Here is a 19,082-nt window from a genome sequence, read left to right as displayed (position 1 = left end):
ATCCATGTTGTTATCGGTTTGGCGGTAGGTCTGGCAGCGCCGTTGCCGTTTCGATTACCATCGAGTATACATGCTCCATCTATCGATACTTTCTAGACGTAACCAGTGAAACAAATAATAATATTTATTGAATAATATTAGACAATGCGAGTGGGCCAGCTGCTTCGCTTTCGGAGCACCGCCCTCCGGAGCTCCACCGCTCGGCAGGAGTACGTGCCACATCACAAGCCCGCCGTGGAGGATGACATCCGGCGACTGGAGGATTTTCTTATGTCCAAACCGAATGTTTTGGTTTTGACTGGTGCTGGCATCTCAACTGAATCTGGTGAGTTCCTTGGATTTAATCTGACTATTGGAAAGAGCCTTCCTGAATTGGTTCAGAAACCGTCACCAAATCTATTCCAGATTGTGCTCTGAACATTTCGAGATCAAAATCTAATTCGCCTCTTACGGTTAAAAAAAACAGAGTCTTTTCAAAAAAATGTTTTGCAAAGTTTTTTAAGTTATTGAAACTCGAATTAAAGTAAAAATAATAACTAATAATAGTCCTCAAATATTTCTGTATATTATTGTCAAAACTTGATTTTTAATTGCCGTATAATTAAATACATTAATTTTTTATAGATTTAAGTTTATTACAAATAAAATTATTTAATTTACAAAATTAACTAATGATTGCTCAGTTTTATAAATTCATAGGAGATCACTTTCCATCAAGGATAAAATTTTTTAAACGTATTTAAGGTTCACAAAAATAAGCTAACTGTTGAGATAGTCTGTTCAGGAAATGTCCTTTTTTCAATTCAACATAAATAAATCTATAAGAAATCCAAAGAAATGAGGAAAAAAATGGCATACAATGTAGATTTCCCACCCTGAGTATCAAATGTGTAACAAAAAATCTAAAATATGTTTAAGGCATTCCCGATTACCGCTCCGAGGGCGTGGGACTCTACGCCCGGTCCAATCACAAGCCCGTGCAGCACATGGAGTTCGTTAAGTCGTCGGCGGTGCGCAAGCGGTACTGGGCCCGGAACTTCGTGGGCTGGCCCAAGTTCTCCGCCACGCAGCCGAATGCCACGCACCATGCGCTGGCCAGATTCGAGCGGGAGCAGCGCGTCCAGGCGGTGGTCACCCAGAATGTCGATCGACTGCACACGAAAGCGGGCAGCCGGAACGTGGTAGAGGTCCACGGCAGTGGCTATGTGGTCAAGTGCCTGTCCTGCGAGTACCGCATCGATCGTCACGAGCTCCAGAGCATACTGGCCTCGCTCAATCCGGCGTTCAAGGATGCCCCCGACATGATCCGACCTGATGGCGACGTGGAGATCCCCCTGGAGTATATCGAGAACTTCCGGATACCCGAGTGCACGCAGTGCGGCGGCGACTTGAAGCCGGAGATTGTGTTCTTCGGGGATTCGGTGCCTAAGCCGCGACTCGATCAGATTGCGGGCATGGTCTATAACAGCGATGGCCTGCTGGTTCTGGGATCTAGTCTTCTCGTCTTCTCCGGCTACCGCGTCGTTCTGCAGACCAAGGACCTCAAGTTGCCGGTGGCCATAGTCAATATAGGCGACACACGGGCCGATCATCTGGCGGACATCAAGATCTCCGCCAAATGCGGCGATGTGATACCCAAGTTGTTCGACTTCCGTTCCTCGAAAAGTGCCAGCTAATCCTGGCTGTTTTTGCTGTTGTATGTATGTATGTACAAAAATCTTGGAATAAATTCAGCTGTGGTAAATGTAGACCTTCGTTTTATAGCAAAAACCATTCAATAAAAAGTTAATTTATTTATCTCTTAAACTTAGACTACGGCTTACGGCTTTTAAACGCCAAAATGGTATTGAGTCTTATACACATGTGTATTAAAAATATCAAAATCTGTAGGTATCGGAACTCCAAATTTCGAAATTTTAAAATCGGTGTACCCTTTAAAATTGTAGACTTTCCTTTTTAGCTAAAACCAACTTATAGTAACTATTTATTGCTAATAAGAAGATTAGAAAAGTGTTTCAAAAATATCAAAATCTGTAAGCAATCAAATTCTTAAATTTTGCATTTTAAAATGTTTTTAAATTTATTATTTATAATCAGTTGGCAACTCCGGCAGGGACCTGTTTTGATTTCGCGCAGGCTCCAGAAGGAAAACACAATGTGCGACGCACTGACATGCTTTCCCAAGAAAAGGGTTCTCTCATTCCCAGATTTTCACTCAATGGTGCTCTCCCATTGTTCTGTGAGCTAAAATTCCAGCACATCCCAACGGGAGCCGGAAGCAGGAGCGGCGGGAATGCGCACTTCCGTTGTTACCGGTCCGCTCACGTGAAATGTTTTTGTTTTTGCTCCAGCTTGCAGCTCTCTTTGCTCCATATAAATGAACCGCAATTAAGGCATCTCTCGCTCACACACACAAACAAACACATGCAGTGACAATTTTCACACGCTGCCCATTACCCCTTCCAATGCCCTCGCGCCCCGCCCCCACGCCTCTCACACAGCTGATGGAAGGAGAAAGATGCGTAGGCCGCGTCACAATGGGCAAAAAATACGAGATAACGGATCACTGATTATGTTGCATTTCCCAATAACCATACAAAACGGGTTTGCTTGAATAATCAAAGGTTTGTGTTAAAAAAACTCTCTCCGTTAAATTTGGAAGACTTTGGTGTGCAATAAATGCACACTGGTCTTAAAGATTATTTTGCAACAGGACGTATGAGTGATATACTTAGGACCACCCTAATGTACGTATGTATGATGCCTCAAAAAGTATGCTAAATTTTGCGTTGATTAGACATCCTTATTAGGAACTAGTCCTTAAGCTAAAATTGGATAAAGACTTGGGAGTGAACGTATAAGATATGTAAATAGCTCTCTAGCAGGCAACCACATTAAAAGTCTTGGTGCCCACCTGTACTCCTTTCGACCACCACTTGACTTCCTACCCTACTTTACGACGCGGATTCCGGGATTTGCGATAACGAGGCTCACTTGAAACTGGAAACTTTGGCGAACAAAGGCGAAATTGGAATCCGGTCAAGTGCGTTGTAGTTGTAATTGCGAATGCCGTTCGACAACCACCGTTAGCCGGCACGGCACCGTTATGTGCAGCTCTCACCCCCTTTCACCGCCCCTCCTCTCATGGGTCAGCAGTGCTCTCTGCAGTGCGCTCTCTTTCTTGCTCTCTCGCCCTTCCTTTCAGAGAGGCTGTGGCGCAGCTCAGATAAGTTCGATGTGGGTTCCGAGTTTAAGCTCGGTGCTCTCCTCTTCGTTCCTTCATTCCCGCCGGAGCAGGAGTCGCAGTTGGTCGGCTTTGTACATGTGAAGCGAGCACAAGTCCGTGCTTTCACCGAGCAGCCGGAACAACAAGCGCCGGAGTCGGAAACCGGAACACAAGCCGTAACCGTTGATATTTTTTTCTGTGCTGGGTTCAGTTATTGAGTGTGCTAGTGATTAAATGGTGAAATGATATAAACTTTTTATTTTATGAGTGCTAAAAGTGATTTTATTATTTATTATAATTAACAATACGGCTAAGCTTTATTTAGTAATAGCAAAAAAAAAATAAAATAAAACTCCCTACTACTTTTCCCTTTATCCTCTCCCCCCTCTTATTTCCTACTACGCAATTTCGCACACACTCACGCACTTAAATTGCGTATAAAGCCAAATGCGCAGCAAATTGCACTGCCACGCCCCTTCCAAAAACGCCCACGCCTCTGCAGAGAGAGAGAGAGAGAAGGCAAAAGGAGCTGAGAGAGCGGGATGCTGTGAGTGCGTGCGTGTGTGAGTATGCGTGTTTTTGACACTTCCTTGTGCATTTTAGGGATACACACAATGTGCGTGTGCAGTGACATTAAGTGAAAAGCCAAAAATCATCAGCTAACTAACTTTAAAAACTATAAATCGCTTAAACTTGGGAGAAAATACCAGGAAAACAAAGAAAAACGCACGCGCAAAAAATAAATCAAACAACGCAAGATTGCGCCCCTGCAGGCGTTTGTGTGTGAAGGAATTTCTTCAAAGGATATTAAGCAAGAGAGCGAGAGAGATTGACAAGAAGAGGGGAAGCCCCGTGCAGGCAGGACGACCAGTGTGCGAGCGAGATGGACAGCTCGCCGGATCTGTCGCTGAAATTGCGACGCGGTTCCAGCGATTCGCGGGATAACTTCTACATGGACTTTGCCCAAGGCATCGACTCCGACATCGAGGAGGTGGACAACACGGCAAATCCAGAGGCCGTGGCCGTTCCCCCGCCGCCACTGCCCACAGTTTCGCTGGCCGAGGAGGTGCTGCTCTTGGTGGCGCCACCTCCGCCCTCTTTGCTGGGTCAGCCACTGCCCACGCTAACGGAAACGGATGACATTCCTCCCACGCCCACGCCACCACCACAGCAAAAGGACGAAGAGGAGGAGGAGCAAGAAGTAGAGGATCAAGCTGATCAAGAGCAAGGAGCAAGGGCAGCATCTTCGCCACCGGGTTCGCCCATTAATTCAGTCCTGGAACTGGAGCTAATACCACCCCCTCCACTGTCACCCATGGATGATGCAGGCCTACGCACCGATGACGATGGCGAGGAGACCGATGATGCAGAGGAGGTGGTGGCCATTCCACCACCCCAGGCAATGCTAGATAACCCTGAAGAGGAGCAGGAGGAGGAGCCGGAAGAAAGCGCCAAGGAGGAAGACGAGGAGGAGGAGGACGACGACAAGTCCACGCCACCGCCACCCCTGCCACCGCTTCCCTCCAATCTCTCCTATGTCCAAGGCCACAATCTTGGCCAGGTGACCCCGCCCTTGACCAAGTCGCCATCCAACTCGCCTTCTCCGCCCGTGACACCGCCACCGTGTCCGGAACTGAACATCAGCCGGATGGTATCGCCACCGGCCCAGCACATCAGTCAGATACCCCCACTCACGCCCTCCGACGAAAGCGAGGGCGAGGCGGAGTCCCAGCCCAACTCACCGCCACCCAGATTGGAGGCGGAACAGCCGCCACCCGGAATGGAGCACGACGAACCGAACCCGGACCCGGAGGATCAGCAGCCCGAACCGGAGCCCGTGAGCGGAGCTCGCGAAGACTACAGCCGCTCGCTGGACAACGAGGATGAGTCCACCACCATCACTACGCCGCCCAGCAACGGCTACTCCGCCTCCTCCATCATAGCTCCGCCGCCCGAGAACTTTGCGGAGTTGGAGGAGGACAGGGGCTTCATACCGCCACCGCCCCTGGAGCAAGAGCCCGAGGAAGAGGAGGAGGAGGAGGAGTTGACCAAGGAGACGGATGAGATATCCGTGGACAGGGAATCGCTGCAGGATCAGGCCGGCGATAGCATCAGTTCACCGCGGGCGGCCAGCATCTTGACGGGATCAATTTCCACATCAGTTGGAGGAGCAGGAGGGTCACCGAAGCCCGAAAGCCGCGGGCCGAGTCGCAGTGGCAGCCAACGGTCGCAGCTGAGATCGGGATCACAACAGGGATCGTTGCCAGGATCACGGGGTGGCTCTCGAATAGGTTCCCGCACGGGGTCCGTGGCCTCCGCCCAAGCAGCTGGCGTTCTCTCCCCGCAGGCATCCCTCAAATCGCAAACCTCGATACGCTCGCAAGGACAACACACGGCCGTACGAAGTCCCGTCGGATCCATCAAGTCCGGATCGCAGCGCGTGCAGAGTCCGCCGGCCGGAGAGGGAGCCCCGGCGATGCCCTCGCCACCACTGATGCGGAGTCCGCCGCCGGAGTTGGCACGCCAGATGCACAGTCCGCCAAGGATCACGACGCCGCCAAGGGTCTGTAGTCCGCCGCTGGTCAGCAGTCCGCCCAAACTGGCCGAGTCTGCAGCCGCCGCCGTGGGAGTTGCAGCCGGAGTCAAGGAGCAGATCAGGTGAGCAAATCATAATAATGAATATTTATTGGGGAAACCAATGTTCGGATAACCAGCGACAAGATCGTTTTCATTGATTCGGTTTCGTGTTAGCCTCATCTTTCCTATAGAAATGGAAAACTTCATAACCCTTTTTAGAAATGTTGACGAACTTAAAAATTTTAAATATTTAAATTTTATAATTAATTAGATTTGTAATTATGAGTTGAATTAAACAATAATACAAAAAAAAATTTATGTAGGTACATAGGTATATGGTGTAATATGAAAAGAGAGCTATAAAATGTATTTAACACGTAAGATGTATATAAAAATGTATACAGAGCAAAGTGATCACAGGATAAGGGTACTTAAACATTGGGCGACATATATAAATAGAATTATATAATGATGTTTGAGTAAACTATGAGCCAGAAGGTAAATGTTTGACCCTTTATTATAAACATAGCTTTTTCATGTTACCTCACAGTTTATTAAAACACCCACAAAATTATGATATTCTCTTAAGGCTTGCGAAACTTCTTGCACAACTTAAGATGGAAATCTTTTAGGGTTTTAGGCACAGAGCCCAGAGCGTTCCCCAAGACGCTGCGCTCTTGTCGCGTATCTAACTGAACCATCTTGTCTGGTTTCGGATTCCCTCGGGCACTCCATTAATTGCATAATCGTCCTCAGAGCGGCGCATCTCCTCAGCCCCGATTTCATCTAACTACGTACGGCGAACTCATTCTCTTGGCCAGCCTCCATTAGTCGCTGCTAATAGCTCAACAAAACTGTTTAACTTGTGTGCTCGTGTTCATATCGTGTCAGTTCATCCCCAGCTCCTCCTCTTGGTCCTCTTGGTCCTTCTGGTTCTCCTCCTCCTGCCACGTAAAATGCTCCATTTGCACTCACTTCGCTGCTCCGCTTTGGCGTTGTCTGTCTGCATCCTCTCCTGTACATTAATTAAACATCACGTTTCCAGAGCAACACCCTGACAAGTTTCACGCCGTAAACAGAGCCGTATACTGAGAGAAAAGCGTGGGAGATGCCTCAACAAAAATTAATTATTTTACTAACAATACTTTTTATGCTTGAAGCTAGCCAATAAATAATTAAGAAAATATACATTAAACCAATTTGGAAGAAGTTATGACGCCTTGTAAATTAAGTTTAGTTACTAAAAGTTATCTTAAGCTATCCAATTCTTCAAGCAAATTAATAATTAAAAGCAATCAGTTTAATTAAATTTCCAAAACTTTTGCAAATTATCTGCTTGACTTTGATGGCTGGCAATTCAATATATGATAATCGTTCAGTGCATTGGCAACACGGCGTATGCTTCACTTGAATTGCGTATACGCCTGGGCTGCAGCCGTGGATACTGGTTAAGGAGGGGTTACGGACGGGGGTTATGGGGGTTACGGGTGAACACGGACTGCTCGATTGGCTTGACATGCACAAATTGTTGCAGCTCGAAAACAGACTGCAAAAAAAATAGTAAAAAAATGAGGAGGTGAAAGGTGAAAAGGATGCCCTGGCAGCAGGTTGTTGTCCTCGGCCATTGCCACGCCCATTATTATGTCGCTAAATGCAAGCGGCTCGACTGCAAATTGCCCCCAGGCTTCAGGCTGCCTGAAAGCACCCAAAAACCCCCCAGAGAACCACCTCAAAATGGGTCAATTGAAAGTTTGTTGTGCCATGTGCTCACTGACAACTTTTGTGCGATTGCCATTGCGGTTTTTACATTTGTCCGACTGCAAGGAGCACCCATTAACGGACATTTCCAGGCCCCTTTTGTCCGGACCTCGGAACCAGAACAACGAGTCTCCGGGGTGAATGCATTCGCACTCATGAATTCGTGATGTCTTCCGCCATTCGATCCGGAAATAAACTGCTCCAACTGATTGTCAGGTAACCGGATTGATGGTTGCTGATTGAGTCTCGACTCTTCAGATAGATCGGAAGCTATCTGGGTATCAATAAATGTCAATGACACGAATTTCAATGCGGTGGAAGTTTCGTATTGGTATAGAAAAGTTGTATTGATCATTCTATTACTTGTAAAAAGTTTCAACTCTATTTTTATACGGTTTTTCTTTTATTTATTCATTGTTGTCTCCAATATATTTGGGAAACTAAATTAAAAATTAAAAGTCATTGACGAGCTTTTCCTTACTTAAATATATAAAGATTTTATGGGTAGACCTTTTAAAACTTTTCAATTTCTTAATACAAAATTTCATTCAAATATGGATTTATTTGTTGGGTGAAAAATGTTTAAAGTTAAAACACAATATATATACTTCCACTTGGCTGAGGGATAATCCACTCAAATCGCTTTAGTTCCTTGTAGTTCGGCAACAAATTGCAACTTTGATTGAGAGTTACTTGTGGAGTGGCCCTCCTCAAAGTGTTTGCTTTACAGGTCGCGTTGGTTTGCCCTCTTTGACTTTGTGGTGCAGCAAAAGCAGGTGGGGAAGACGATGAAAAGCAGGCTGGTTCGTCATCCTATAATACAGCAGTGGTGCAGCGGGGGCAAAAGGTTACCGTCGTTTCGGGTTAACAACCCCGAAAAAATATGAGTACAACAAAAAGGACGCCATGAAGTATGCAGCACGCTTTTAGAAATCAGATTACAAGAGTGCTCGAGTGCATGACCCACACAATTGCACAACAGCTCCTTGTGTTGCATGCACCCCATGTCTCTGTTTGTGTCTGTGTCGGTGACTGTGTCCTGATGTCAAGGTTATTTATAAGCTCGAACCCCTCAAAAACCCACCTCTACCGTCCCCTTCCCCCAACACTTGTTGCCATTTTTCCGCACACTGAAAAAAGATGTGATTATTTGAGTGTAAATTTTATTAAACGAGTAGGTTGATATTCTTTCTAAACTGAAATGCAGTAGTAACTATTTTTATTTAATTTTATATGATACCTTTGCAACATAAAGTAGTCTATATTTAATAGTAGGTTTATAATACTCTTGTTATAAAATATTATTGCTTAAAAACATGGTATCAGATCAATTTTGAATATGAAAGTTGAAAGTTTGATTTAGTCAAATATAATTTCTACTCTGAAATGAAAAAGTTCCTAAAAACTGACACATTTTCTCCATGTTTCTGCCTCTAAATTGCAAATGATGCGACATCTTGTGATCCCGCTGCCAGATGTCGTAATGATGCCTCGGCATTACTTTCGAGTGGTTTGCGTTTCGGATTTAAAATTGCAATGGGGTCGATTTAAATGCGAATAAATGATGCGTGCTCGGATCTCACGGATCTCTGTTGGCATGGGAAGCGTGTGAAGCAGGATGTGGCCCCTCGAAAAATCCCGTACCCCTCTCCGGTTTCAGATTCACCTGTCATGCGACATATGCCATGTATGCATGCCGGTCCGCCTTAATTAAACATCCCAATCACGTACTGAAAATATTTCATATTTCCATTAAGCCAGCAAACATATTGCGGTTGTGTGAGTGCCGCCAGCTAAAATACTAGCACAAATCTCCATATCCACTTATCGAGGGTACAGTGCGAGTAAGGTTTATCAGAATTACAAGTACATCTATTTAAAAACACAATTCATTATATCCGCATTAAAAGGGTTTAAAAGCATTTTTTTTCGTTACAATTTTATTAATTAAACTCATTTTAGTAATAAATACTTAATTAATTAATTAATGATTTGAATTTGGTAGTTTTTTAATTACTATAGTTTTTTAATTATAAGAGCTTAAAATCCATTGAATATTTACTTGTTTAATGCTCCAAATATCTTTCTAATGTAATAAATTACATTTATTTGAATATATGTACTTTTGATAAAACAAAAAAAAAGCTTTTTCTAAAAATCAAATTGGTGGGCCATTGATAAGTCAAACTCTTTTTGTTTATAATAGCTTTTTAATAGTATGGCTTATAAACTTCAGGTTAACGGTTTTTTACTTTTTTGGTTTGTGATTGGCTTATCATCTAAAAAGCCCTGCTAAAATCACGAAACGCACTGTGTTTTTCGCATTGGTATCCCGATTTGCGCTGTGTCCACTAGACGGCGATTAGTTTCAATTGCCCGTGGCGAATGGATGGGGACTTTTCATTAAGTTTCTGTTTCGAGTGGGTATTGTTCTTTTTTTCGCCAGCTCTATGTGTTTATCTCGATCTGAATCTGAATCTGTGCTGGTATCCGTAGCTGAATCTCTATTTGTATCTGTTATTAAGCGCAATTTAGGAGCACACGCTGTGTGTGCCGGTGGGTGGAAGTGGGTGGAAGTGGGTGAAAGTGGGCTGAGGTGAAGGTGGGTGTTCCGGAAGGCCAGAGATTCCCCCAAAATCACAGTGTCTATAAATTGTGGCCCATCATCATCTTGCTGGGTTTAAAGTTCATGCGAAGGCTGTCGACTGGCCACCAAGTTCAATGTATCCGCGGCGGAAATGTCTGGCATCCGATACAATAAATCCCCACACACGCGATATATATGTACACCTATATATATATGATTCGAAGGGGAGACCATTATTTAATTAAGCCGTAGTCGCATGTAGTTGTGTCTGCAGAATCGGGTGCGGGGCTTAAAACCCAGTCCACCGATTCAGTGAGCCCACGTCGGTCCGCCAATCCAGCCACGCATACTATACATATTCTATATTCGCTAATGTCGACCAAATCCTCCTCTTCCTCTTCCTCTTCTTCCACCGCCTCCGTTTCCAGTTCGAGCAGCAGCACCGCTGAGCCACCGGAGCCATCGAAGTCACCGATAGCCACTGTGAGCTACCAGGATGAGCAGCAGCAGCAGGCACAAAAGCCACCGGCGGCGGCGGCGGTGGTCACCAGTCAGCCAAGGTCGCACTTCACGAGCAGCCACCATCACTACCACTTGCCGCACCAGTTCCAGCATCCGCACCACCAGAACCACCATACCCACAGTGTCCGGGTGCCCACGCCCACTGTGCCCAGCAGCTATGCCCCGCCCCCGCCCCCAGGGGACAGCGGGAGCAGCAGCTCGCCCGGGGATCGCCGGCGGCTCTTCATGGCTGCAGTTCCTCCAATTGCCACTTCGTCATCCCTGATGACCGCGTCCGCTGAGCCGGCGGTGGCCATATCTCCGGGCAGAGTGTCAGCCCGCTCGGGATCGCAGCACCATGTGACCATCGACGAGTCCAGCCTGCCCAGTCACCGGGGCAGCAACATCGTCCAGGAGACGCCGGGCCCCAGTGGCCTGATCATAGGCGGTGGAGATGGCGACGGCGACCGGGACATTGGCGGCGGCGGAGGAGGAGGCGACAGCTCGGATCCGCCATCATCGCCCGGAGGCAGCAGCTCCCAGCCGGGAGCCCTTAGCGGAAGTCAGGCGGACGGACAGCTGGAACTGATGTACCACTCGCACCAGCTGACCAACTACCCGGTGCTGCCTGCCATCAAGCGCACCCACCGGCCATCATTCGTCTATCCGCCGATGCCCAGGGTCAAGGCGTAAGTAGAGCCCAATTAAAATTTTAATATTCTTGAGAACATACACATAACATAAAGTAAATACCATTTGCTTTGTTTTTTATGACTTATTATATAAACTTTGGCATTCTCAAAATATAATACCTATTTATTTTGTTTCGTTTCTATTTCAGCGGCGATGCACTGGCCACTCTTTTCTCCGCACTCTATGGCAAACTATTGGTCGTGATGGGCATAGCATTTCCCATGGCAGAGGTTATATCAACCTATATCCCACCCTCCTTTTATGAGGTGAGAGCTATACATAATGTTTGGCATAATTCATTACAATTGGTTTAGCTACTACAGCAGTCATGGTGGAGACTATTTATTTACTTTTTATTTTTATTTTATTTTAGGTTTACTATTTGTACTTGTACATTGGCAGCATGATATTTCTGCTCTTTATGTACGCCACTTTGTTATGGGGACGTCCCAAGTTGCCGGTTCCAATTGGTTAGTAAAGGACGATTTTTAACTCAAATGTACGTATCCAATAATCTGAATAATCTTTTCGCCACAGCCACTTCACCGAACAAGTCGACGACGAAGGCGAGCGGAACGGACAGCATGGACGAGTCGGATACGGATAGTAACTCCGTGCACCACAGACTTCCTCCGGCGATTCCAGTGAGGCGACCATCGCTCCTCGCGCCGCTCGGAAGGCGGGATGCCCACTATGGCAGCTTCTATCTGCGCATGGGCGCCGTGGGTGAGTGTTCACTGTATTTAAATTCAACGTTTTCGAATCACGTTTCATATGCATATCTGAATTCTTCAGCAGATGATGATGGTCATGTATATTTATCATTAATTTAATTTAATTGATTTGTATACACCTTACAATAAAAATCACTAAAACCGATTACTGAGATTTGAAAAAAAATCTGATGTTACAATAACGCTTGCTATATATTCATATAAATATAATACTCAAATAACGATTATTTTTTATTTGTTTTCTTAAATATCAGTGTTATAATTTGTATTTTAGTTTTTAAATATAGAAATAACAACCTAAATGAACCTTAATGTATATTTAATTCCTTAATAATGAGAATTTTATTTCAATAATGATAATTTGTAGTCCCTGGAAAATAATCGTAACTGTGTTTGAAGCATAGTCTATATTATGTTCCTGTGCAAGTTTATATTTAATACTCCATAAAACTCACCTTCCATTTGCAGCCTTCGGAATCGGCAGCATGATCTACTCGGGTCTGGAGTTTGGGCAGTATTTCGAGCTCAATCCGGATACCAAGTGCCACAACGTACTGCTGGCCTTGACCCCGGCCACCCGGATGGCCTTCATCTTCATCCAGATGTACTTTATCTTCCTGAACAACGAGCAGATCAAAGTGTATCGCTACAAGATTATTGCCCGCTTCGGCCTGATGCACATGATCGGAACGAACTTGGCCGTCTGGCTGAATGTGTTGATCCAGGAGACGAAGCACGAGATATTGACGTTCTACAATCCGGAGAACCGCACGCTTAGAATTTCACACAGGATACCGGGTCACTCGAGGGGCCATGCCATAGTCCAGCACGATCCGACGGCCCATTTGCGGGTGCCGCGTGGTCTGAAGGGACCTTATCAGATCTTCGAGTGCCGGCGAACGAACATAATTGGAACCCTGGTGCAAGATGCCTCGCCCTTCCTCTTTCCCTGCACCATTGAGTACTCGCTGATCTGTGCGGCCATACTGTACGTGATGTGGCGCAGCATCTCGCGGCCACAGACGCCGACGCCCCAGCGCCCGGACATGATCAGTTCGCCGATGAAGCGTTCGCCGCACCACTACTCCGTGGACTGTGCCCGCGCCCACAAGGGCCTGTTCGTGGGCATACTCATCCTGGTGCTGACCATCATATCGCTGATTATCTTCTTTGTGCTGATCTCTCGGCCGGAGTTCGTGGCCCTGGCCGTCACCGAGGTGACCATTTGCGAGCTGCTGATCTACGGAACGGCCACGATAGCCACCTTGGTGGGGATGATCCAGATCCGTCATCTGCAGTATGACGCGTACAGGAGCTTCTCCCTGGACGACATACTGCTGGTGGGGGCGCAGACGGGTTCGTTTCTGTACAACATCTTCACGGTGATAGCCGGCCACTTTACGCTGCGCAGCGATGACATGCTGGTGCCCATCAACGCCCTGGCCTCCATTGTGCAGACCGCGTGCCAGACGATGTTTATTTTGGATGCCAGCCGCAGGCAGGCCGTCAGTCCGGAACATTTGCGCAAGAAGCCGGGTCGCGAGATCGTCACCTTCATGCTGGTCGTCAATCTGGCCATGTGGGCCATTAGTACGCTGGAGAAATCGCGTGCCGAGTCGCATCCCATACAGCTGAACTTCTACGGCTTGTGGGCCTGGACGATCATAACGCATGTGTCGATGCCGCTGGCCATATTCTATCGCTTCCACTCGACGGTCTGCCTGTGCGAGATCTGGAAGCGGGCCTACAAGCTGAAGCCGACGTATATGTGAGAATTCGCCCGCTCGCGCATCCAGAGCATTGCGCAGCAGCAGCAATTCTGCGAGGATCTCAAGACGAACCTGTCCTACTGCTACTGCTCTACGACGCTGGCTGGCGGTGAGCTGGAGACCGTCGAGGAGGTTGAGAGCGGGGCGAGCAATTCGGGTGGATCGGGAGGAGGATCAGGAGGAGGATCGGGAGAAGCAGGAGCAGCAGGATCAGGAGGAGCAGCAGGAGGAGCAGCAGCAGGATCAGGAGGAGCAACAGACGAACAGCAACAAGGCGGCGACAGCAGCTGTGGACTGAGGGCACCCATCCGGGCGCTGTCGCCGCAGTCCCTCAACACGGAAAAGGCCTTCTGTCCGGTTTACGTGATCAACGGCGAATGAGTTTACGCGCACTTTGAGTTCATCGACGCCATCAGCGGCCATGAGCTCAGCTTTGTCTAGGACTTGCATCCGCTATAGGGCTCATAGCCGTCACCTTACAACCACCACCAACACCAACACCACCATCACCATCAATCCACCCACCAACAAAAAACTAGGAACCCATCTTCGAGAGCAACATCCACCAAAAGCTAAAACATATAAATCCAAGCGGATGCAAGCGTTGAAAGCCCAAAAACATATCCTAGAAAAGAAACATTAGAAAGCAAAGTCCCAAGCAAGAATAAATCAAAACTCTAAGATAAATCAAAGGATTAACCCTTGAGCTCACAAAGCTAAGAGAAATCAATGAAGAAATCCCAAGCAATGTCATTAGGGCGTATACGCAATAAATTAAAAGCCATTGCCGCTAGTGCGTATACGCAATATATTAAATGGTTTATGCTCATAACGCTTACTTTCTACCTGAAAGGGATTTTTCCAAACATAATTCTTAAATGTTCCATTAAATCAACAGAAAAAAAATTCATTTGCCTGGTTTTTAAGTTTTCATAAAATACAGTTAATTTTTCCTACTTTAAACTCTTAAAAAAAACGTTTAAACATTTCCTTTCTTTCAAAAAGACTTTATAAAATTTGATATATTTATATAAACTCCCTTTGGTAGCAAGTGAGCGTTATGAGAATTATTGTAGGCAAATCACGTAACCGTAGATGAATTCATGTTTACCCCCTACATACAATTCCAAATTAACAATCACGTTTGATAAATGTTGGAAATGATTGCAATCAAAAAACATTTTATATATTTATATATAGTAACTGACTGAGGATCAGCAAAACGGGTTGTGAACCAACCGCACTACGACGTATGCCGCTTAACTAACGATCAACCAAATAGAGAGCAGATATACCAAATATGTATAACCCAAAAAGCGAGTTCTATAAAAGATATTTACAAGGCTAATTAATCGGTGTTCCAAATATACTCGATATATTTTAAAAATTAAAAGTTGAACGCAGAAAGGCGAGAAGAAAAGTGAAAAAAGCTGAAGAGAAAGGAGAGGAAGAAGAAGAAGAAGAGTAAGCATAGGAGAAGTCATTAACCCCACCAGAAATCGAGGAACCGCAAAAGTTATTAAACAACACTGTACTACATAGTAGACGGTATACACAACCTAGCACCTAAGGATATATACTCACATGCATATGTAGAAGTTCAATCCAGATGGCAAAAGACCTCCTTTTGAGAACCCTTAAGAACCCTTAAGAACCCCTTAAAAATCCCCCTCCCATGGATCGTTTTAACCCCTTGTTGAGATGCTTGATTTGTAGCATAGCATTAATACTGAATTTGTTAACTTTAATTCGAGATAAGAGACATCTTGTTAGGAACCTTGTTTTGCCCGAATAGGTTTTTATGTGATACGTTTGTGCTTGTTCCAGGTCCAGTTCTAGTTCCCTTAATCCCTGCAAACCCCATTTCAGTATTATTAAAGCTCAACAAAATAATGTAGAAGGACAAATCAAGAGATTGCGAAAATATTCCAATGAAAACACTTACTGTAAGACGCACAAATCTATTTTAGGAGGTATAAATATGTATGTCTGTGTTTTTTTTTTCTCTACCATAATGGTATAAGATATCTAGGATATAGACTCCACTTACACATACAATGCGATATATATTTTTCAATGCCAAAGAGTTCTTTACGTAGCCTATGTTGTAATTGCTTTCTTGTTGATTTCGAGTTTTTTGAATCTACTGACTCATCCATTGTAAATTCAAAGTTATATGAATGCCAAAATCGAAATCAAAACCAAAAACACGAACAAAAAAATCTTAAGGAACAACAAAATATATATATAAATATATATATATTAAATTAGTTATTTCAATTTTATACTCTTACTAAATTTTTAACTAGAATTAACTGTAACTTTATATGCATTTTCTTACATGTATTTATTGTACACCGACTCGGAACACTGCTCGAAAAATCGCATATTCAGCGAAAAATCAAAATTGAAAATTGTATTGTATTTACAGCCGATTGTATTAGAATTTATTGAAACTAAGTAGGTACGACGAGAAATCGAACTCATTAGAGGAACTCCTATTCCACGTAGAATCGAAACGAAAAACGAAACCAGCAAAAGAACATTTTATGCGATTTATAAATAGAAAAGCCAAAGAAAACCGATAAAAACCGAAAAAAAACCAACCGAAATATTCAAGTTATACCCGAAAACCATTATTTGTTCATATTACTCAAAAAGGAAAATCAAAATAAATGTAGTAATCGTAATTGTGGGACTCACTTTGTAATTCGAACTGACATGAGAATTGTTGATAACTGTGCGACTGTTCCTATTCGTTTCTATAATTGTTTCTCAATGGATCAGAAATACATGTTTCTATTCGATCCATTGTCTGTTCTTCATCTAGTTCTTTATAAAATTCCATTCACTCTGACACGTTAAATTCTTAACAAATTTCTTTGGGTGGTTTCGTTTACTTTGAACACCCAAAATTACTTCGTAAATTGTATCATTTGATTTTCAATATCAATAAATGTAACCAATTAAATTGTTCAAGTATTCCTTAGGAATATTTGGTTTATTCGAATAGTAATCTATTCATAGATTAAGAAATTGCACTTTCCATAAATTTTTCGCGATCTTTCTCTGTTCTTCAACCATTTTCAAGGATATACGGAATGTATGTATATGTATGCCCCCATAATATCTTTAAAAAACAGATAAATAATCTTTGATCCCCATTCATGAAAAACTTTTCAGCATTTAATAAACACCATTCGCTTTCAAACTTCTTCCCATAATACTCAACCAATACAACTTGACTAAGCCTAGGAAAAGCAATTTGTATTAAGTGTTACAAGTATTTATATGTATTTACAATAATGGCTATGAAGATAAAGTTAAAAATCCAAGATAAAACTAGTCGTGAATGTTCTGTGTTCCCCAAAAATACATCACCCCCGTACACCCGAAAAAAACTATATTGACTATAAAAGAGCAGTAAATATGCAATAAATATGAATAATAAATTGAAACGTAATTCGATTACTATGAAAAATGGCGTTGTTTTTGTATGTGGGTCATGAGGAGTTAAATACTGTTCTACATAGCGTTAAGTAGTGCGCTTTTCGGAGCCTTAGGGTGGGGCTTTCGAGTGTTAAGGGTGTTGGGATTTGGGGTTGGGAATGGGTGGGTTAAGGGGCAATTTTTGGGTGGCTCTGGGTGAAAAAGTGCTCGAGGCTGGAAAATAGGCGCATACTGAGCTGAGGCTGTTGCCGTTATACTCGCAAATGTATCTTGAACCGCGGGCATGTATCTATGAGTGGGTGCGCCACTCCCCCTTTTTTCTTATTTTTCCCCAAAGCCTTACCTCCCCCCCGACTTAGAGCGAGATGGCCACAGTTTTTCCCCAATCTCTCTCGAGCTCCCTCTCTCTTTCAGATCCTCTGTGGATTGTGTTTCCCCTGTTTTCCACTGCAATCTGTGGATGCCATGTACCATATATCCTTGGGTATATACACGTACCAACTGGTTACCCGGGATTTGAACCACGCCCTGGCCAACCGTGCTGGCCAAAAACTAGGTTAGCGCTCAAATATATGATTACACACAGAAAGAGGGAGATTTTTGATACATAAAGGAGTAGAGCCGAAAAACACATTGCCCACCATATAGAGCTTGACTCTGAGGGATATTTTTAGAACATTTTTAAAATATTTTTTTAATCATACTTAAAGTTCTATCTGTGAAAAAACTTAGAAATAAACTTATTTTTTTTTTAGTTTTTCAGACCGGACATAGACCTAATTCAATTAACTTTTCACCCAAGTGGGGGAGTTTTGTTTATTCTATTTTTTGTGGGGTGTGTGCATGTTTCTATCTTTTTTTAAGGGAACGGTTGCAATAAGACACAAATGCGAGCGGTTTACATATATAAATGCACCCTGTTTGGCGGCAAGCTGAGACCCAAAGGTGAATGTCCTTTGCCAGGACTCAACGCATGCGCTGCTCTCGGCCAAAGAAGCACTCGCCCACCCACTGCCGCCCCCTATTCGCACTTTGCCACCCAAAAACAAATAGAAAAAACCTAGAGCAACCCGATCCCAGAAACTTTTCTACATCTTTGGTAGCACGACTGTTGGGTCTACTTCGTGCCGTGTCACACCTTTTTGGCCCATTAGCGTCTTTTGCTGCACATATGTATGTATGTGTTTCCCCAGGGAAGTCCCCTTTTCAGGGAGTCAGTTCCGTTGGCGATAATCAGATTACGCTACCGGACATCAAAGGACCCCCGGGAAAGTCTATTCCTCAAGGGTCAGGGGATGGACTGTCCCTGTTCAGTAAATATAATGAATGTTTTTCAGAATTCTCTAATTGCTTCAAGACACATGAGCAGAAGAAGGAAATATTTACTTGGCTGATAGTTAATGTGAATCCACTATGATTAATGCAATTCTCGCAGTTGGTTTTTTAAATCTTTGGTATATTCAAACATTTGAGCTTTTACTTAATTAAGTTAAAGTTTTTCATCCTTAAAAATAAAATAAAGTTAAACTGGTAATTTAAAGGCATTGAATATTGAAAAGACTGGGAATTGGGAATTTTTAAAATGTTTTTAGTATCCAGATTAGTGGCATCACGTTTGATTATTAAATATGTGCGATGATTTATCGCCATTGGCTTAATTATTCAATCTGTCGCATAGGCATTTCCATTTATTCACGTGCTTTAGCCACATATTTGGGCTATTATCATTTCTTGCTGTGCCGTGGATTCGCAACTCTTACTGTACAGCAAATGGAGTAAAAGGAAAA

At 44.0% G+C, this 19,082-nt stretch overlaps 2 protein-coding genes across 2 annotated transcripts; both read left to right on the top strand.

The window, feature by feature from the left end:
- The first annotated feature begins 57 nt into the window (after positions 1-57).
- LOC108136248 (NAD-dependent protein deacylase Sirt4) lies at positions 58-1,748 on the top strand. Its single transcript, XM_017257287.2, has 2 exons — positions 58-325; positions 919-1,748. The coding sequence occupies exons 1-2, from the start codon at positions 145-147 to the stop codon at positions 1,674-1,676; spliced, it is 939 nt and encodes a 312-aa protein (XP_017112776.1). The 5' UTR covers positions 58-144; the 3' UTR covers positions 1,677-1,748.
- Positions 1,749-3,275: 1,527 nt separating this feature from the next.
- On the top strand, positions 3,276-17,319 carry LOC108136313 (proton channel OtopLc). Its single transcript, XM_041710768.1, has 7 exons — positions 3,276-3,463; positions 3,830-5,884; positions 10,577-11,338; positions 11,491-11,608; positions 11,716-11,812; positions 11,880-12,068; positions 12,545-17,319. Exons 2-7 carry the CDS (start codon positions 4,110-4,112, stop codon positions 13,846-13,848), a joined length of 4,245 nt encoding a protein of 1,414 aa, XP_041566702.1. The 5' UTR covers positions 3,276-3,463; positions 3,830-4,109; the 3' UTR covers positions 13,849-17,319.
- Positions 17,320-19,082: the final 1,763 nt, after the last annotated feature.

This window comes from Drosophila elegans, unplaced genomic scaffold, assembly GCF_018152505.1.
Source record: "Drosophila elegans isolate 14027-0461.03 unplaced genomic scaffold, ASM1815250v1 contig_149, whole genome shotgun sequence".
Taxonomy (NCBI): domain Eukaryota; kingdom Metazoa; phylum Arthropoda; class Insecta; order Diptera; family Drosophilidae; genus Drosophila; species Drosophila elegans.
Note: the sequence above shows the minus strand (reverse complement) of the source record. Positions and strands in the feature narration are given on the sequence as shown.